General features: G+C 39.1%; 1 protein-coding gene across 6 annotated transcripts in view; it reads right to left on the reverse strand.

Annotated features, from left to right (window-relative positions):
• The window catches only part of vwa8 (von Willebrand factor A domain containing 8), a 257,379-nt gene that overhangs the window by 125,850 nt on the left and 109,042 nt on the right, over positions 1-22,487 (reverse strand). For all 6 annotated transcript variants that reach the window (XM_069889575.1, XM_069889576.1, XM_069889574.1 and 3 more), the window contains 4 exons: positions 18,682-18,797; positions 17,008-17,108; positions 16,816-16,922; positions 11,875-11,946 (listed from right to left, as the gene is read on the reverse strand). In XM_069889575.1, coding sequence (XP_069745676.1) covers positions 11,875-11,946; positions 16,816-16,922; positions 17,008-17,108; positions 18,682-18,797 — 396 coding nt within the window. The remainder of the gene's footprint in view (positions 1-11,874; positions 11,947-16,815; positions 16,923-17,007; positions 17,109-18,681; positions 18,798-22,487) is intronic.

Genomic DNA, 22,487 nt, shown 5'->3' on the forward strand with positions numbered 1-22,487 from the left:
CTAAGAACAAGGTGCAAAATTTTTTTTACGAAGATTGTGAAAAGATTAAGGTTACCAAATAAGAAGATTGAGAAAAATGTTTACACTTACAATGGGACAAAGTAAAAGTTATATTTTTGAATTGTCTTATATTTATTGCCAAAATGAAATATTATTGAAATGTTTGCGGAGAGCTCAGGAAAAAGAGCAAAAACGGTAAAAGTAGTAGTAGAAGGGAGGAGACTTCAGTCTAAGGGGGATAATGGCACCAGGAGAGGAGAATTTTTCAAGATGGTGCTAAAGGGAAGGGTTCTTCTTCCTATGAAGATTCCATGGACTTTTCTTGTGGGCTTTCGGGATTTTCTGTTTATGTTAGGGCAGGGATATTGTATACATTGCTTAAAGGGGAAGGATCACTGTATAATTTAAACAACCAAAAATGTTTCACTGTTAAACAATATTTATTTAAAAATTGGTATGGATAGAATATTTAAGTTTATTAGTCTTAATGTTAATGGGCTAAACGGAACAGGGAAGAGGAAGTGGGTCTTGTATCACCTAAAAAAATTAAAGGCAAATATTGTCTTTCTACAAGAAACATATCTTACTAAATCGGAACATGCTAAATTAAAAAGAGGATGAGTGGAACAAGTAATATTGTTTTCATTTGGCTCAAAGGCAAGAGAAGTAACAATTTTAATTAATAAGAATATACAGTAATAATAGGACATATTGATTGACCAAAACAGAGGATTTGTAATGGCACACTGTAAAAATTTATGCAGAATCATGAATATTCATGAATATCTATGCACCAAATTATGACGATGAAGCCTTTATGAAAAGTAACTTTTTAAAAGCAGCAGAGGGAAGACAAAATATATTGGTCGGGGGAGATTTTTATTTCTGTTTGGATCCAATATTGGATAAATCAGTAAGAACGGTAACAAGGGCAAAAGCTGCAAAAATGACACTATCGTTAATGAAGGATTTAAATTGGATTGATATATGGAGGCAACTTAACTCTGAAGAAACATTATTCAGTCTACTCAAGAGTGCATGACTCACATACAAGGAGTGATTTGTTTTTGATGTCTGCCCAGTTAAAAAGTAAAGTGATAAAAACGGAATATTTGGCAAGACTTCTATCAGATCACTCGCCATTAATTTTAACTATTGCAATAATGGAAAAACAAGAAAATATGTATAGATGGCATCTCAATGCCACACTTTTGAGAAGGAAAGATTTTTGTGAGTTCATTAAGAGACAGATAGAACTGTTTTGTGAAACTAATCTCCCTTCCACCGGTAATAGCTTTTTAAATATGTGTCACGCTTAAAGGCTTACTTAAGAGGACAAATGATTTCTTATGCAAACAAAATCTCAAAAGAGAATATAATACAGAATTGGATGGTCTGGAGAAAGATACAACAAAGCTGGAAAAAGAACATCAAAGAATGGGGTTGCAAGAAAAGTATAGACTAATGAAGAATAAAAAATAGATTTTACACATTACAAATGTATAGAATGGAAAAAATATTAAAAAGTAAGCAAAAATACCATGGATTAGGAGAATGGGTGCACAAAGCTTTATCTTGACAAGTAAAAGCAGAGGAGTCATCAAGGATGATGAATGCAATCAAAACACCTAATATTTTAAAATATAATCAAAAGGAAATAAATAATACATTTAGACAATATTATACAAAATTATACAAATCAGAATTACTAGGAGATGAAAAGGAGATGGACAAATTTTTAACAAGTATTGAACTTCCAAAACTAGAGGATAGAAAATAGGCCAATTTAGATGTCCCTTTTACAAGCAAAGGAATTGAGAAAGCTTTTGTCATTTTACAGGCTAACAAGTCCTCAGAAGAGGATGGGTTTCCACCTGAGTTCTATCGACAATTTAAAGATTTCTTGATACTTCTTATGATGGATGTACTGGACTGGGCAGTGGAGACTCAGACTCTCTCAGAACCTTTTCCAACTGCTATAATTACAGTGCTAGCGAAGGAAATTAGAAGAGACCCATCATATGGACCTATATCACTTTTGAATGCTGACTATAAGATAGTGGCAAAAGCACTAGCTAATAGATTGGGACAGTATCTGCCAAAATTAATACATACAGACCAGGTGGAATTTGTTTAAGGAAGACACTCTTCAAATAGTATTTAACATATACATATGGCAAAATCAAAGCAGAATCCAAGTACAAGTCTCCCTGGATGCAGAAAAAGCATTCGACTGCCTGGAATAGCTTTTCTTATTTAAAATATTGGAGAAATTTGGCATAGGTAGAATATTTATAAATTGGATAAAAAAGTTTTATTATAAACCGCAAGCCAAAATTATAACTAATAGTCAGATGTCAGTGGTTTTTCCTTGAGTAGATAGAGTGGACAAGGGTGTTCCTGCCCCCATGCTTTTTATCCAATTAATATTTAATAATAATTGAACCACTGGCGGAGATTATAAGAAAAGATCCAGATAGAAAAGGCTTCAAAGTCAGTCAAGAAGAACATAAAATTAGTCTATTTGCTGATGATGTGCTATTATATTTATCTGATCCGGTTGAGTCCTTGATAAAATCACAAATAACATTAGAAAAATATGGAAGAGTTTCATCTTACAAAATAAATATGGATAAGAGTGAGATAATGCATGAAAGCTATCAAAAAGGTAGTAGATTTAAATGGAAGACAGATGGAATCAAATATTTAGGAATAATGACAGATAATAATTTACAGGACTTCTACAAATTAAATTTAGAAAAAATAGAGAAAGATCTACAGAAATTCAAAGACCTGCTGATTAATGGGAAGAGTAAGTTGTATTAAAAGGGAAGTGATGCCAAGATTACTGTCTTTTTCAGCCACTACCTATTACACTACCTAAAAAAAATTAAATACCTATTAAATTATGATATAAGGCAATTTCTGTGGAATAATAAGGTGCAGAGAATTTCACTGGAAAAACTAATATGGGACTATAAACTGGGAGGACTTAGGCTTCTGGATTTTAGAAAGTATTATTTATCAGCATGAGCTAGATTTCTTTCTTCTTTCAAGAAGATAGCCTCCCTTCTTGAATCTAAATGGGATTGTATTCAGTAAGAGAGGGGACAGCAAAGGACTTTATTTACAGGTGGAATGTTGTCAATAACAAAAAAGATAGATAATCCTATATTAATACATATGATTAGAATATGACAATGCATCAAACAGGGATATCGCTAAGAGCACCGTTATGTAAAAATGTGTTGCTGTCCATGAATTTGGGCAACAGTATACTAAACACCTGGTATGACAAACGACTAAGATATATTGATGATTGCTATGAGGAGGGACTTCTTATGTCTTTTGTACAATCAAGACATAAATATGGAGTAGCTAACAGGACTTTCTTCTGTTATCTACATATAAGATCGTTCCTGAGAGAAAGATGGGGGCCAATATTGGTCGCACCTGAAATTCGTGAAATGGAACGAATGATCTGGCTGGGGAATACATCTAAATTCACAACAAAAATGTTTTATGCTCTCCGGAGTGAAAGTGCAAAACCAAGTTTAGAAAGGTCGAGAGAGAGAGAGATGGGAGTTGGACCTAAGGGTTGCAATATCAGAAAGATGCTGGTCTGATTGGTGTTTGGATAGTATGATATCAATTATAAATGCAAAATACTGTTTAGTTCAATACAATTTCCCACACCAACTATATCTTACATCACAGAAGTTTCATAGATCAAAATCTGAAATATCAGAGACGTGTTTTAAATGTGAGACAGAAAAAGGAACTTTTTATTACATGCTACGTGATCGTGTGTGAAGGTGAGACCTTTTTGATAGGATATTGATGAAATATTAACAAGGATAACAGGGGTGGCCTTCACGGGCAGCCCAGAGCTTTATCGTTTAGGTAACTTTATTGAAATAAATAATAAATAAATTCCAAATTTCATTTGTTAAAATAGCCCTAGCAATGGCTACAAAATGTATTGCAATTACTTCGAAATCCAACTCTCCTCTATATATAGCACAATAGACTGCAGAGATAAATAGTTTCATACCTATGGAAAAAAAAATTACATATAATCTAAAGAATATGACATATTTGGTAAGATATGGCAGCTGTATTTGGATCATATAGGGGCCCAATTATAATTATAATAATAAAAAAGAACAATAATAGATGCTGCTATAATATAAATACAGGTAACTTCCCCATATAGATTTTTATGGTCAATACAAACGTGAGCCCCGATGGTGTGTAGATTTATATTATGGGGGTGGGGGGGGGGAGGAGGGGGAAGGGCTGTTGTGCTTGTTTTTGTAAGGAAAAAAGTTTAAATTTATATAGATAGATGTTGAAGAGTTTATTATGTATATTTATGAAAAAAAATAAAAAAGAAATATCCCAGCAAAGTATATAGGTTTCCTTTACCTTTTCTTAAAATAATTTATTTAATTATCATAGCCAGTACATTGGATCATTCCTTATTTTGCTGTACTTAGATTTCCCCATAATTTGATGTATTGATTCAATTCTTGTCCATAATTTTTGGTTATTTGTCTGTGAATGACAAATGGTTTTCAAATGACTTACTTCCAATTCATATTAAAATAATAATGTTGATTATGTTATGAGTACTCAGGATTGTACTAATGAGATGGGTTGGAATGCAGAGCTTCATTGTTTAGAGGTATGGAAAATAGGGAACAGCATAAGGATTCTGCTTCTTTTTCTGGTCTCTCAACTTTAAGAAGCAAAAATATCCTTCCTGACATACAGCGGCCATCAATCAACATGCTACTTCAGTCCGATTCAAACCAGAGTTGAATCAGCTACACCATGATTGACACCTATTTTCACTCCAACTTCTATGAGGGTGATGACAGCTTTCTATTTAATTTGAGAGAGATTGAAAGATGCAGAGAGCACCCTTGTATATGGATCATTGAAAGTTAATGCAGAGGTACAGCAAGAAATTACAGAGGAAATGCAGTGAAAATTAACAGGTCTGATTTCTGGATGATGGGTTTGTTATTCAAGGATAGATGAAAAAGATGCACCTTATAGTCTCATGAGCTGCGAAGAATGAGAAGCAACCTCATCAAAACATAAAAAATTCTTATGCTGCTCGAAAGGGTGGAGGTAGGCATGTTTCTTGCTGGGGGTTTCTAGAATCAGAGGTCAGAGTCTCAAACTAAGTGAATGAGTTGAGAAAGAACTTCATTCTGAATCTTTGGCATTCTTAATTTAAATGGGCTGTGGAGGCTCAGTTGTTGTTGAGAATATTTCTTGTACCTGTTAACATCTAAAAAGCTGTCTCCTAAAATTCCATGTCTTCCAACTATTTGTGTATCCCTGAGGTAAATCTAAAGCTTCACGCACATCTTATCAAGTGTTTGCACAAATAGTGGCTAAATTAAAACTATTAGCAATGAAATTTAGATGGGGAGAAAATTCAGGGGTGCAGGATATTCTAAACTAAAGGTTAACCTCCAGGATGAGTTGGTGGCGAAGAAGGTGAATGCAATGTTGGCATTCAATTCTAGAGGAACAGGTAACAAGAGCAGGGCTATAATATTGAGATGATAAGGTGAGTACTATGTACAGCTTTGGGTGCCTTATTTAAGAAAAGATGTGCTAGCATTGGAGAGAGTTCAGAGAAGATTTACTGGAATGATACCAGGAACGAATGAGTTAGCATATGAGGGACGTTTGTCGGCTCTTGGACACTATTCGTTGGAGTACAGGATTGATGGGGGGGATCTCATAGAGGCATTCTGAATGCTGAAAGGCATGGACAGAGTAGGTGTGGCAAGGATATTTCCTATGATAAGGAAGTCTTGGACAAGAGAGCACAACTTCTGGATAAAAGAGCAAATTAAAACAGAAATGTGGAAAGAGTTGAGACTGTGGAACTTATTGTCACAGGCAACTGTGGAAATGAAATCGTTGTATGTATTTAACGTAGAGATTGACAGATATTTGATTAGTAAGGGCATCAAGAGTTACAGGGAGAAAGTTAGGGAATAGGTTTGAGTGGGAGGATGGCTCAGCTTATGATTAGAATGGCAAAGCATACTTGATGGACCAATGGGCCTACTTCGGCTCCTATATCTTGTGAAAACAAAATCTATTTGGAAATATTGTTACAAGCCCAAAGGACCCCAAAACCCAGCAGCAATAAATATTCACCACGACAAATGGTTACTTAAACAAAAGTTGTTTTTAATTATCTTTAAACATGAAAACAGAATCAAACTTTAACTTATCTCTATTACCTTAACTAACCCAAATTAACCCCTTTCTAATTCTAAGCGCACGTGTATGATGTGTGTGCAAATTTAAGAGTTCTTTGGTTCACAGTTCAATCTCACTTCTCCTTTTTCCAAGTTCTCTGGCTGCAGGCAATTCTTATACTGTGCACAGAATTTAACATGTATAAAGTTCACCAGGCTTTGGTGCTCGAAAGGTAAATGTTTACCGCTCAGGAAGGTTCTTTGGAGGTTTGCAGAGAGAGATTTGTTGTTCCAGGATTTCAACAACTGAGGTACCACCCTTAGTCACCTCAATGTCTTGCTGATGAAACTTGCCCCAACAGGTCTGATTTCTGGATGATGGGTTTGTTATTCAAGGATAGATGAAAAAGATGCACCTTATGGTCTCATGAGCTGCGAAGAATGAGAAGCAACCTCATCAAAACATAAAAAATTCTTATGCTGCTCGAAAGGGTGGAGGCAGGCTACCACAGAGTTTCTTTCTGCTCCTCTTATTCCAAGAAAAACATCAGACAGATAGCACTTCCAGCCATCCGCTGCTCTGGAGCTTTCTGTTTCAATTCCAACAAAGCTTCCTGCTTGCTTCAGCTATGACTGTTCAGTCTCTCTCTCTCTCTCTTCATTTTCCAACTGCTAGAAAGCCCATGTGACTCTCTCACTTGCCACAAAACCCCCACCTTCTCCAGCAAACAATAGGAGTTAGTCTTTTGCTCCCATCTGTTGTTTTAGAGTGACCTTTCTGTGAGCACATTGTAGATTCTTGCAAAAAGGCAAAGTGTCTCCAATCCAAGACAATGGTCTATTCATTTTATGATGTCATTTGAATTAGCACCTACTTGTGAAATGTGCACAGCATTCTCCATTGTTTCTATAAAGTTCACTGAATATGAATTCTTCAGTATTTCAAATGAGATCTGTTTTAAAATGTGTGTATGTATGTAACCTACTCTAATTTTACTAAATTCTCCCAATATTTATCTACATTACAATATAGATTGACAACTAGAAATATGGTATCCAGGAATCAATTCCATGTAACTACAGAACAAAAAGGCTTCTACCTTATAGAGAACACAATCCTTTGGATTGCCTCTATTTGTCTTTGATCTAATTCCAATGCCATCAATGCCTATACAAATAACTACTAATCTCTACTTGTCTTATCTTGCTAAAATAAAGGAACATTTTTAATAGAACTTGAAGTAAAACAAAGACGAAAGAGGCTTTATTGTGGTGATATTTTTCACTACCACACTCTGGCCTGATTTATGTAAATAACTAAGAAACATTTCAAATATGTCCACAATTCTCAAAAATACAGATCATTATCAATGACAATTTGTGCTTGAAGGTGCAAATTGACACAAACTGTAGATGTTTCCATAAAAATATTCTGATTTGAAATGCAACATTTGATTAGTGCTGCTACACTTCATTCCTTTTGCTTCATCCCAGCTCAAACCAATTGCAAGCCATAAATAATTTGGCTTGAAGCTCACTGATGTGCAAATAAACACACTTTATATAAAAAAAACCTGCTAATGAAGCAGAAAATTGCTCCAATAAACTCTCCTTTATTCCAGCCACTTGTCATTTTAATGATTTTCAAATCAGTAAAATGAAATGGATTTCTCAAGCAAATAATGGCTAGTCCTCTGATTTTTAATGCTTGGTTTAGTGCACATCTAGGTATATTGACTCTGGTGCACTTCTTTTTATTTATCATGCAAAGCCCATCAAGGCCAATTGAGGGTCTGAACAGAGAAGTAGGGAGGTCTTACTGCAGTTGTATCAGGACATGGTGAAGCTACACCTGACTTATTGTGTATAATTTTAGTTTCTTAATGTAAGGAAGAATATTTTTGCCATTGAGAGGGTGCAGCGAAGGTTCACCAGACTGGTTCCTGAACTGATGTATGAGGGTTAATACTCAATGGAATTGAGAAGAATAAGAGGGGAAACCTGATTGATACATGCAACATTCTGACAGGACTAGATGGCTTTGATGCAGATAGAATCTTCCCAATGTTGGGGAAGTCCAGAACAAGAGGCCACAGTCTAAGGAGATGAGGAAAAACATCTTCACTCAGAGAGTTGTGAGTTTTTAGGCTGCCACAGAAAGTTTCTTCCACAGAAAATGTTGAGTCTAGTTTATTAGATATATTCAAAAGGGAATTGGATGGGCCCTAATGGCTAAAGGCATTAAAGGGTATTAAAAGAAAGTAGGAATAGGGTACTGAAGTTGCATGATCAGCCATGATCTTATTGAATGGTGGTGCAGGTTCGAAGGGTTGAATGGCCGATGACTACTCCCATTTTTTATGACTCTAGAATCAACAAAACTTTTAGTATTTGCAATCTCTTCTGAACATGTACAGATTTGACCATTCTTCTGCAGAGAGGAAAAGTTTGCTGACAAGGATAGCAGGATTGAGTGAACAGAATTTTGCACTCCTAGTGCATTTTCGTAAGCTAATAATAGTCATCAAGGACTCTCCAGCCCATTAAGAAGCTCTGGAGTGTAGTTACTGCTGAAGTAACGAATAAGGCTCAAAAGCATTTTGTGGAAAGCTGAGGTGAAAATGAGCTGTTCAACTTTTCACAGGTTTAGAAAGAACAAACACTCTTACTGTATTTTTGTTGATAATGAAGGAAGAGAGACTAAATTTTCATCTGGAAAGTAAGAAAGTTTTAAAAAATACATAATGGCACAATGGAATTTTTATTCTTGAGATGTTCTATCACCATCACAGATGATAATACAATTAAAAAAAATCAATGAAGGTTTCTTGAAAGGTAGAATATAAAAGGATAGAGAGAAAAGAAAGGACAGTAGGATGGTAAAGTTGAAGATCAAGTCTTTAGAAGCCTGTGGAAATTCAGCATGTCCCCAGTGTCCCTTATCAATATTTTTATGTGCACCTTGAAATGATCCCATCCAGATGCATCACAGCTTGCTATGGGAATTGCTTTGACCAAGACCACAAGAAACTGTAGAGTGTTGTGAATGCAGCTCAAGTCATCACACAGGCTCTCCATCGATTCCAGCTTCACTTTCTGCTGCCTCAGGAAAGTAGCCAATGTATCAAAAGACATATCCCACCCGGTGACATTCTACTCCAACCCCCTCCTTTTGTGAAGCGGATACTTTAAAAACACACACCTTCAGATTCAAGAACAGTTTCTTTCCTGCTGTTTTCAGACACTTGGATGGATCTCAATTTAGTACAAGATGAAGACTTGAACTGTTTAACTATATATTTCCTCTTGATTGCCATCATTGCAACACGTCTTTACTCTTGCTCAACCTGTACTCTTGAGAGGTTAACTTGTTTGGACAGTACAAAAAAACAAGGATTTGCCGTGATTTATGTAATAATAAACAAATTCACAATATCAGCATATCCTTCATGTTTCTGGATTATAGGTTCAAGATTCTGCAACTATAACTTTTTTTATTAAGCAATGATTCATAAATTATGTTGCAAATCAAATGACATTTCAGCACGGGAGCCAAGTTAATTCTCAAGAATTGATAAAGAAAGAAATAATTGCTTGATGCTGTCAGTGCTAGCTGCTTGTGAGTCATGGAGTTCAATACATTGATTGCTAAATTACACAAACTTCCAAATCCACCCACATCCTTAATGATTATCATGTCCCCATTAACAAGTAAAACTTATCAGAAACCAAATTCTTTCTTTTCAGGAGAAAAATTCTGCTTCGAGCTGTGTGGGAGGAATGCAACTTCACATGGCAGCATACCACAGTTTTTAGCAACATTTTTTCACTCCCACTGCAGGTTCGACAGATGAGTTTTTGGGAATTACTTATTAAGATATCAGCTTGTATATTTATATCCTTTGTCTTTCCTGAAGACAGGGCCTTTGAAAATCCAGGCAAGCAGGCCCCAGCAGATAAAATTAGAAAACAGTGGAAACACTTAGCTACATCAAGCAGTGTCTGTGGAAGGAGAAACGATGATTCAGGTCCAAGACCCTGCACCAGACCCTGAAACGTCAACTTTCTTTTTGTCTTTCCACAGATGTTGCCTGACTTGCTGAGTGCTTCCAGCATTGCCGGATTTTATTTCAGATTTCTGGCGTATGGAGTTTCTAAAAAATATTTTTTTTTTTAACCAGCATGGTAATAGGGCCTTTCGACACACAACCCTGTGCCGCTCAAGTACACCCAATTGACCTACAACACCGGTATATTTTGAATGGTGGGAGGAAACCAGAACACCGAGAGGAAACCCACGCAGACACAGGGAGAATATACAGACTCTTTACAGACAGTATGGGATTCGAACCACGGTCCTGCTCACTGGCGCTGTAACAGCGTTGCGCTAATCCTTATGCTAACCCTGCTGCACCCACGCTAACCGTTTTGATTTTCACTTTTCAGCAGAAGATGCTATTAGATGTGCTTGAACAATACAACGAGGGGTACAAATTACAAGGTCTGAATGAGATCAGTTACAATGTTCCAACATGGGACCCTCACAGCTCACATGCATAGATGACACCAAAAAAAAAATCCAGAGTGCAATATTCCAGATTTAATGGCATCTTTTATAAATGTGAAGAAAGAAATTAGATGGAAGTCGATTTCACGTTTGACCTGGTATCAGTGGCAGGGTGTGATGGTTGATAAGGTGGGGGGGGTGGTGGCGAAGGAGAAACATTAGGACTTTTCTTAGGCATTGGGGCTAGATTAGCCTTGGTGCCAGGGTCAGGCCAACACTAAAACTAACCCATGTTGAGAAAGTGTGGCTGTGCTTGCAGGAGGGCCTTCTCAGATAAGCATGTTGTCTCACTCAGTGGCACTGACAAATGCATTATTTTGCAAATCCCAACTGGTCAGGTCACGTTGGTGACGGAAAAAGAATGCAAGGTCCTTGGGCTCAGATTGGCTGCAGCTGGATCAGATCCAAACCCAACCTTCAACTTTTATTCAATATAAGAGGGCTTTAAATGAGATCTGTAGTTAGGGAGTGCTACAAGTCACACAGCAGATAGTCAGTCCAGCAACCCAGTTTAATACTGGTCTCCAGTGCTCTCTCTGTGGAGTTTGCATGAACTGGGCCACAAGATGTTTTTGAGAAGTTGAGGCCTAGGGCAGATGAGCCATGATCATACTGAACAGTGGGTCAGTCTTGCGAGGCCAATAGCTGGTCTCTTAAATAAGATATTATTCTGACATATTTTGGAGACTAACTATATTCTTAAAATCATTAGAATGTTTCCGTAAAGCAGCTGCAAAGAATTAAAGGACAGGTTTGATTTTTTTCCTCACTAGGGGATATGATAAACTGATGTGGATGAAGTGTTCTTATTCTTAATTTGACAATAAAATGATAATTGAAGGATATGGGGAGTGAGTGAGTTGATTGATCTGGAGAGAGACACTAACATAAACCCTAGTGGTCTATTCCCACACTGAGACAATCTCGAGTCCCCAACTTTGAAGAGCATACTTGGAAGATTTAGTTACGTTCATATGAAACTGATATTTTCCTTTCGTTTATTTTGCTCAGTCCCAACGATGTTTTTATTTTGATGTGGAGAAAATGCAAATAATTAGAAATTCACTCTTTTACCTGATTTCCAACCAAAAGAAGATGTTCTCCAAGCAGAAAGTCCTTGAGCAAATCTTCCATCACCTCCATGTGCTGAAGTGAAAGTAGAAAACGATGATTTCTTTTAATGTAAAAACTAAGAGTTACAATTAACAGAGAGAACCACAGTTACATCTCCCGGCATGCTTTCTGCGACGAAGCTAAGTAATGCACTGTGGCTATAATGGGGTACAGATCCACGGCAGGTGAAAAGAATCCCCAGATCATCCACGATCTCAGTGATTGATCTAAATGGCCTCAGGCTGTTTCATAATTCCTTGGTTACGCCCAACAGAACATTCTGATCCTACAAAGCAAATATGGGGTTTTCACGAAGATTGCAAGGACAAAAATAAACACTTAACTTCTATCATCAATTACAGTCTAATTGCAAAGTGAGAGAATTGACAGATATGTTAATTTTTGGCCTTGTTGATTATTGTATCTGTGGAAACCAATGGAATAACTAAATGTTCCAAACTAAAAATACTTACTTAATTTGACAGTTTGAAGTGAAATGACAATACACATTATATGCACATGTCTCTTTAGGTCACAGACCGTATTCTTATATAGGATGGAGTATTTCTCTAGTGAAAGGATTTAAGAGGAAATATGCAAGAGATTACCGGTATCTTAAGGAATAAAATAAATCTCAATTTCTTCAAAAGTATGATTGCAGTTAACCATTAAATGGAGAAGCTGACCAGGAATTGAGGGGGGCTGACCAAGTGGAAATTTGCTTTTCAAATCCCTCTCATTCAGTGGAGCAAACTCTCTGCATGTGGAATTCAGGCTCAAAGACTTGAGTATAGAAACTGTTCAGCAGGAAGTTTTAACTTAGAGCAGACCAGTAACTCTAAACTCCATGAGTTCAGAAGTAGAAAGGTTTAGCGTTCTGTCTCAGGACTGTGGGGAGCAGAATCACACAGATTGTAAACTTTACAAATGTACCAAAATTATTATTTGCTACAGCTGAACAGGTTTTTCATTCAAAACTACAATAGCATGCATTCAATCAAATAGAGATAATGTAATGCACTAGATAGATAATAAAAATTCACAGTTACAAGAGTGCAAGAGAAGTAAATGGTATTACAATAGTGCAAGGAGCTCTTTTTGTGGTGTCAGAGCAATCCGTGAGTAGTGTAACAAAGGGAGGTTCAAAAGTCTGATTGGTATTGGAAATAAACTGTTCTTGAACCTACAAGCATGAAAATGTACAGTGGAAGCCCAAGGATAAGTAATGGTAGACAATAAAATGGTTTAAAGGCAGAGGGACACTGAGGAGGAGGTTGAATAGTTATGCCAATAGTTTTTCACAGCACACATTGACGTGCGCCCTGAGCAGACTGGTCAAATGGAGGCAGGTTTGAGCAAGATGCTGAGATCTTCTGCACGATGAATATCTTTTTAAAGGTATTATATTGTGTATACACTGGGTCAGGAGGGCACACATGTTGGAAGAAATGTCCTGAATTTTGGTGGATGAGTCACCAATTTAAACCCCAATGTATCAATCAGATAGATGACTGTATTAATCAAATACAGCAATATATCAGCACTGGTTCTGAAAAAATTGGTTGAAAGTTTGAGACAGTAATTATATCTTGGTCAATAAATCACACAAGAAATTATCCAATTCCTTGACAGAAAAGCAACCTCTTAATCCCTGATATGTTTATCACCTATCAATGGCTCCTATTAATTTGACACCATAATTCTTTCTCAAATCAATTAAGAATCAAATTAACTAACTGGGATTGGGAAAAGTGTACAACACAAGTTACACAGTAACTATAGTAGATTTTAATCTATATAGAGATGATAGAAGTTAAATTAGCAGCTATAAGATTGAGGTGGAATAATGGAATATGTCAGTTTTTTTTAAGATCTGTAGGTATAAGAATCAGCAAAGGGAAAAGGCAGTTTCATGCAATGAGAAATAACTACATAACCTTCTTGTGAAAAAGGGCTTAAGGGAAGAGTGATCATATTATGATCGATGCATGGATCTAGGAATGACAAAGTGGGGTGAGGAAGGGTAAATACAATTTAACTCTGACAAGTCTGAAGTGAGGCACTTTGGTCAGTTAACCAGAGCAGGACTTGCACTATATATGACAGAACCCCGAGGAGTGTTCATCAGTTGAAGCACTGAGTTGTTGGGACATCATGATACAACTGTACAAATAGTTGGTGAGATCACATTTGGAGTACTGTGTGCAGATCTGATCACCTGGCTATAGGAAGGATGTGATAAAGTTGGAAAGGGTGCAGAAGAGATTCACCACTGTTGTGGGGGAAATTAGGATTGGGCAAAAAATACTGGTCTTGCTAAAGATGCTCACATCCCAAAAGCAGGGAGAAGTCTTATGAGTTTGTCAATAATGGCTTTTCCTGCCAGTTTTGCATGATTTTCTGGCGTTAGTGTAAGATCCTGCTCTTTGCAGGAAAGTTACCCCAGAACAAGTATTTGCACAGGATCAGGATGAGCCACTTGAATGGATGGAAGATTATGCCTTTAAGACTGATGCCACTGAAATGCAGGAAGAACACCCACACAGGGTTCTGTATGTGTCAGAACCATTCAGGGTTCACTAGAGAAGGTCAGTATGGAAGGTGGGTGACTCATTAACAACAGGGAATGAGGCCGTGTCCAATGCTAAAATGATTGACAAGTGTGGAGTTGGACAATTCAGCACATTGTGTGCCCTGCAGTTCCCTTGCCTACTCTGTTTCCTGTTTGGTCAAGTAGGACCTCTCCTTCGCATCATCTCATTGAGACAAAAATTCTGGAGCCAGTTGTCTGAGGAGAAGATTTCAATTCCTATTTATCCACCTGTACCTCTTCTTTCGTTACCCATTCCTACCCATTTTCTCCCTCATGATTCTTCTGTTCTGTCCCTCTAAATCATGCCATTTCAAGTTCAAGTTTATTGTCATCTGAATGCATAGAAAAACCCGACGACACATTTCTCCGGTCCTTGGTACAAAACAGGCAAACACACAACCAGGCATAGCATATACAGGCAAGAGATATATATGCAGAACAAATATACATATCTATAAATAATATTGTTTAATAAATGTTTGTTTAGTTGCTCAGCATTCTCACTGACCATGGAAGAAGCTATTTCTGAGCCTGGTGCTACTGGCTCTGATATTTCTGTGTCTCTTTCCTGACAGGAGAAGCTGAAAGATCCTGTGTGCGAGATGGTAGGCGTCTCAACGATTTTATGTGTCCTCTTTAGACAACAATCTGGGTAGATCATGTCGATGGAGGAGGGGGAGGCCCCAGTGATCCTCTAAACCTCTCTTAAGGTCCTGGGCATTGACATCCAATCCAATTCTCTCTAGCAACCATACCACTGTGATGCAGCTGGCCAGTATTCCCTCCATAGCGGTCCTGTAGAAAATTCATATGATGGTGGCTGGAAGCCTTGCCCACTTCAGTCTTCTCAGGAAGTGCTGTGAGGAGTTGTGTGTAGTTCCAGCCCTCCAGAAGTCTACGATCACCTCCTTTGTCTTGTCCACGTTAAGATTCAGGTTGTTATTCTCGCATAATTTTGCAAGATTTTCCCCCTCTTCTCTGTAATGTGACTCATCGTCGTTGTCGATAAGGCCAACCACTGTTGTGTCATCTGCAAACTTGATGATTCTGTTGGCATTTCAGTCATGGGTCAGTAGCATGAACATAAACGCTGAGCACACAGCCCTGAAATGCTCCAGTGCTCAGCAAGACAATGCTCGATGTTCAGCTGCCAATCCAGACAGACTGAGGTCTTTCTGTTAAAAAAGTCTAGAATCCAGTTACTGAGAGAAGTGTTGAGTCCTAGCAAGGACAGGTTCTCAACCAGTCTCTAGACAATGACTGTATTAAATGCTGAGCTGAAGCTGATGAACATGATGTATGAGGCATCATTCTCCAAGTGAGTCAGCAAAGAGTAGAGGGACAAGGCAATAGCATAATCAGCAGAACGGTTTCTTCTATAGGTGAATTGAAATGGGTCCTGTGTCTCTGGGTGGAGTACTTTGATGCGTTTCTTCACCATATGTTCAAAGCATTTCACAATGGTGGTGTTCAGTGCCACAGTGCAGTAGTCATTGAGGCCTGTTACTGTCACACTGATGGTGGCTGTCTTGAAACCCGCAGAGATGATACACTGCTGCAGTGACATGTTGAAAATGTTCTTAAGGATCTCCATCAGTTGGTCTGCGCAGTTCTTTAGTACCCAATCAGGTATGTTGTCTGGTCCCATTGCCTTGTGTGGGTTCACCTTCCATAGGATTCTCCTCACCTCAGCTGGATCTATGCAGGGGGCCCATTCATCAGTGGGACATGGAGCCTTCTTCGCAGCTCCAGCTTGTTCTTATCATCAAAGTGCATAGAAGATGTTCAGTCTGTCAGGAAGGGTGGTGTCATTATCTTTAACTCATAAGGTTTCATTCGGGCCTGGGTAAAGGGCCCTGACCTGAAACAATGACTGACCATTTCTACCTATGGATGCCACCTAACTAGTTAAGTTCCTTCAGCTATTCTTTGTTTACTCAAGATTCCAGCATCTGCAACTTTTGCATTCCCCTCCATCTTTTCATTATTTGCTCGTTTATCTGGTGCTTTCTTCTGATCAAATAATTTACACTGAATCTTGCATTTGCTTTGCACAAACCATTGAAGGTAAGCATGTTTCTCTGACCCATCAACAGAGTGTCAGGAGTGGTACAGAGGTTGGCATATTCACTTCTGAACCAATCTCACAGTTCGGCACAAAATCCAGGTTGTCAAATCAGTGCAGTCTTGATAGAAAACAACAATGCAGCTGCTGAATGAAATGTTAAAACTTGGCAGCCTGACTGTATACATTAAAGCCTTTATTCTATCTTAATAATATTAATGGAATTAATGGAACTCAAGATTACCTGAATGTTTTCATAAAAGAGAACATCTGGTACTTTCATCTTTTCATCTGGGTTGTGCAATGGAACAGAAACTTTCCCAATTGTCAGAATCCCGGACTTTATTTCACCTGTAATTTCAGGCAAACCACTTATTTAATGTTGCAATAACAGACCACAAACAGGAGCATTCAGGGAGAGTAAATTTGAACTTACATCTGACGTCTGTTTCTTCTTGCTTCATGTCAGAAATTGCCTCAATCCCACAATCCTTCAGATTCTTCTGCAAGGCAGATCGGGCAAGGCTTGGCAAAAACCTGGAGAAATATGTTTATACTGCTAATCACTGTACAAACCATACTCCTGAAGCCGCCACACTTTAAATTGAAGGGATGCAAAAAATAAAATTCTGTACAAAGTGCTCACAAAATTTCATGGAGTTTCTTTTAAGAATTTTGGCAATAAATAATAAAATAAGTCTCTAAATATAGTTTTGTTGAGCATTATGAAAAATCTCTTTGAAAGTCTTCCACTGCTAGCCAACTTCTTCCTCATCCCATTGTGGTCTCATTTGCTTATAAATAATATACAGGTTTTAGATCAGCAAGCAGAAAATGCTTGAGCACACCTACCATCGGATTGTGGGCAGTTTTACCCCCACACTGTTATCACATTTTTAATGGACCTCTCAAATGTAAAATATTTTGATCTTACAAATCTACCACATCATGGTCCTCACACTGTTTTAACTGTACTTTTCTCTCTAATGCTATATTCTGCACTTCTGTTTTATTTTGTATTACCTGTTGTACTTGTATATGGATCGACTTGTGTGAGTAGCACGAAAAACAATGTTTCTTACAGTATCTCAGTACATTCTAACAATAATAATTCATGTTATCCCATGCACCATCTCCCCTCTCCTCGCCAATTCGCACCTTCTCCCAGAGACATGCAGGAGACTGCAGATCCAGCAATCACAATCATGACCAAACAGGAAACAGAGGAGGCAAGGGAACTGCAGGGCACACAATGTGCTGAATTGTCCAACTCCCCACTTGTCAATCAGCAAGTCAAACACAATCTGCTTGAGGAACTCACCGGCTGAAATCCTGATGAAGTTTCAGCATGAAACATCAACCATTCTTTTTCTCCTACCATTCTTTTTCTCCAATATGCTGAGTTCCTCCAGCATATTGTGTTTGGCTTCAGATTCCAGCATTTGTAGTATCCTGTGTCTCCAGTTAAGAATGAATTGGCTACACTTAGTCTTGATCTTGTCACATTTTGTTCTTGTAGCATATCTGTTCAAGCCAATGGTCTCACAACCTCCATCTCAGTCATTTCCCACCAAATACCAGAACCCTCTGGGCTCCTCCAATTTTGTCAGCATTTTCATTCTCATTTCCCATCACCGATAGGCTTGCCTTCAGATGTTGGGGCTATAAGATCTGGAAACCCATCAGCACCCCCAAATTGCTGGCTGCCTCAATCCCTTCCCCGTCCTCCTTTAACCTATCTATTAAAGCTTCAGTGGCACAGTTAGTGCAATGCTGTTACAGCACCAGAGGATTCAACAGGCTCGAATCCACCACTGTCTGTCAGGAGTGTGTACGTTGTCACCACGTCCATGCGAGTTTCCTCCGGGTGCTCCAGTTTCCTCCCACATTCTAACAACATACTTGGTTAGTAGGCTAATTGGTCATATAGGTGTAATTGGGCAGCACGGTTTCGTAGGCTGAAAGTTACCATTACTGTGTTCTATCTCAAACTTAAAATTTAAAAATTCTGTTTCTTAGACTTCCAAATGGGGCGGCCAGGTTGGTGTGAGCTAGTGACTTTTAAAGTGGTTCAATGGTAAAAGGCAGAGATAGCAATCTGTCAAGGTACCTGGAGAGACAGGCTTTATTTACAGCATGGTGCAGGCTTTCTTCTGGATAACGTGAAAACCGGTTGCAGATGCGGAGTAACTGCCGTGTGGAAAGCAATGAAGCCAAAGATTTTGCCTGAAAGGACAAAACAAAATCCATCAATAGGAGCTGTGCTCTCAACAATATCATTTTCTTTGCTAATTGTAGAAATATTAGTGCCAGAGAGTAGAGCATTTCACTAAGTTTTGATTAATTTATTTTTCTATTGGGAGAGGGTCTGGAAAATGGACCAAAAGCAGATCCGGGAGGGGAAGAGGGTGGTGGTGAAAGCTTGTGTGATGGATCTTCCAGCTGGTAATCATAATGGGAAGTAGCAGAGTCAGTGCTGTTAGCACTGCTGTCTCCCAGCTCCAGGGACCCAGGTTCTGATCCAGCCTTGGCTGCTGTCTGCACAGAGTTTGCATGATCTCCCATGTGGGTTGCCTCTGGATTCGCCAGTTTCCTTAGAATGCTCTGGTAACATTCTACATCCCTAAGATGTGTTGGTGGTCAGTTAATTGGCTACTGTAAATTTGTTGTATGGGTGGTGGAATTGATGGGAATGTGGGTAGGTAGGTGACAGGGAAAATTAGTGAGAGAAGGTGATTGCTCAGAGAACTAGAATTGACATAACAGGCTGAATGGCTCCTGTAATGCCATAAGGTAGTATATTTAAAAGTCATTGTGAATTACACAGATTTAATTAAAATTCATTCTAAATGCTGATACTTTAATTTGTTTAAAATGACAATGCTCAACTTATTTTAAGATGTGAACATTAATATTTAATTTTTTCCCCTCAGTTATATTTGAAAGTTGTTTGAAGTATTGTTCTGTAAAATAACTGCAAATATTAACAACTTTTGCAACTCAGCTAACCAGTAAAAAAAACCCACCTGAATAATTAAAAAAATACTCCAAGCATTAATTGCAATAGAGAGTTAAAGAGAGACACAAACGTGGAAACAAGTCCTTTGACCATCCAAGTCCATGCCAAATATTTACACTTCTTTTTTTGGCTTGGCTTCGCAGACAAAGATTTATGGAGGGGTAAAATGTCCACGTCAGCTGCAGCCTTGTTTGTGGCTGACAAGTCTGATGCGGGACAGGCAGACATGGTTGCAGCGGTTGCAGGGGAAAATTGGTTGGTTGGGGTTGGGTTTTTCCTCCTTTGTCTTTTGTCAGTGAGGTGGGCTCTGCGGTCTTCTTCAAAGGAGGTTGCTGCCCGCCGAACTGTGAGGCGCCAAGATGCACGGTTTGAGGCGATATCAGCCCACTGGCGGTGGTCAATGTGGCAGGCATCAAGGGATTTCTTTAGGCAGTCCTTGTACCTCTTCTTTGGGGCACCTCTGCCACGGTGGCCAGTAGAGAGCTCGCCATAAAACACGATCTTTGGAAGGCGATAGTCCTCCATTCTGGAGACGTGACCTACCCAGCGCAGTTGAATCTTCAGCAGCATGGATTCGATGCTGTCGGCCTCTGCCATCTCGAGTACTTCGATGTTAGGGATGAAGTCGCACTAATGAATGTTGAGGATGGAGCGGAGACAACGCTGGTGGAAGCGTTCTAGGAGCCGTAGGTGATGCCGGTAGAGGACCCATGATTCAGAGCCGAACAGGAGTGTGGGTATGACAATGGCTCTGTATACGCTAATCTTTGTGAGGTTTTTCAGTTGGTTGTTTTTCCAGACTCTTTTGTGTAGTCTTTCAAAGGCGCTATTTGCCTTGGCGAGTCTGTTGTCTATCTCGTTGTCGATCCTTGCATCCGATGAAATGGTGCAGCCGAGATAGGTAAACTGGTTGACCGTTTTGAGTTTTGTGTGTCCGATGGAGATGTGGGGGGGCTGGTAGTCATGGTGGGGAGCTGGCTGATGGAGGACCTCAGTTTTCTTCAGGCTGACTTCCAGGCCAAACATTTTGGCAGTTTCCGCAAAACAGGACGTCAAGCGCTGAAGAGCTGGCTCTGAATGGGCAACTAAAGCGGCATCGTCTGCAAAGAGTAGTTCACGGACAAGTTGCTCTTGTGTCTTGGTGTGAGCATGCAGGCGTCTCAGATTGAAGAGACTGCCATCCGTGCGGTACCGGATGTAAACAGCGTCTTCATTGTTGAGGTCTTTCATGGCTTGGTTCAGCATCATGCTGATTTACACTAAGCTATGTTAATCACATCTTTCATTCTCACCACATTCCTACCCTCACCACCACTTATCCTCACTGCCTGGATTCTACCACTCATCCACATGAGGGGCAATTCACAGTGGTAAATTATCCCAGTAATCTGCACATCTTCAGGATGGGGTAAAAACCAGAGAACCCAGCTGAATTTCACGCAGACACAGGGAGAACGTGCAAACCCCATACAGACAGTGCCAGAGGTCAGGATTGAATTTAGGTCTTGGAGATATGAATGTGAAATTTAAATCAGGTTTGGTGGGTTCACAGAAAAGTGAGACCACACAGAGACTAACAAACAAAGGATGATCTTTATTGTACACACGGGAAATCGTAACAAGAAGACACAAAACAACTCTTGATACTAAAACTATATAAGCATTCACGTCAGATACAGCAATTTCTGACACCAGTGGCCGCCTACTCTCTCCCCCTTTATTACACACATGCAGTAATATTTGGTAACTAGCACACTTACTAGACAGGGACTTCAATACACATTCCTAATTCCTTATACTATTGGAGTGCAGCTCAATGCTAAGTATTCCCACATTCTTAGACCCCTGCTCTACTCACTTTACACCTATGACCGTGTGGCTAGGTACAACAATATTTGCTGACGATACCACGGTAGTGGGTTGTATAAAGAAAGGTGTTGAGATTGAAAACTTGGCTGAATGATGCACTCAATGTCACCATAACCTAGGGAGCTGATCATTGACTTCAGGAAAGGAAAGCCATATGCATATAATGCTGTGATCATTGAGGGATCAGAGGTGGAGACGGTGAGCAAATTTAAGTTCTTGGGAGTCCCTATCTCAGAAGATCTTTCCTAAACCCAACATACTAACGGCATCATGAAGAAAGCACGTCAGCTCCTCTACTTTTTCAAGAGTTTGCAGAAGTTTGGTATGAAACCAGAAACTCTAGCAAATTTCTACAGATGTGTGGTGGAAAGCGTGCTGACCAGCTATATTGGGGACACCAATACCCCTGAGCATAAAGCCCTCCAAAATGTAGTGGACACAGCCCAGGATATAACAGGCAAATTCTCCCCACTATCATCTATAGGGAATGCTGCCGTTGGAGAGTAGCAGCAATCATCAAGGATTCACACTAACCAGCACATATTCTGTTCTTGTTGCTGCCATCAGGAAAGCAGTCTCGGTGCCTCAAGACTTGCACCACCAGGTTCAGGAACAGCTGCTACCCCTCCACTATTGGACTCCTCAATGAAAAACTCAATCGGGGACTCACTTAAGGACTCTCACGTGCACTTTATTGATTTTTTTTGTTCTCTCTGTATTGAACAGTCAGTTTCTTCACATTTGTTATCTGTTTAGTTTTTTTTGCACTACCAATAGGTAGCAATTCTGCCTCGCCCACGGTATAAAGAATCTCAGGATTGTATGTGATGTCATGTATGTACTCTGACAATATATCTGAAATTTAACAATACTGCGGTCCCACTCTTAAGTGTAGTGCACACCTTACCAATGACTCCTCCAGCGATGTTCACAGTTCATGACTTGGCGTGGAGCAGTGTTTGTTGTCAGGATCAAGGTGCAAAGAGACTGATCAGATGCACATGGTAGGCTTTTAAAGTCCAGTAAGC

This window comes from Narcine bancroftii, chromosome 7 (assembly GCF_036971445.1).
Source record: "Narcine bancroftii isolate sNarBan1 chromosome 7, sNarBan1.hap1, whole genome shotgun sequence".
In the NCBI taxonomy this organism is placed as follows: domain Eukaryota; kingdom Metazoa; phylum Chordata; class Chondrichthyes; order Torpediniformes; family Narcinidae; genus Narcine; species Narcine bancroftii.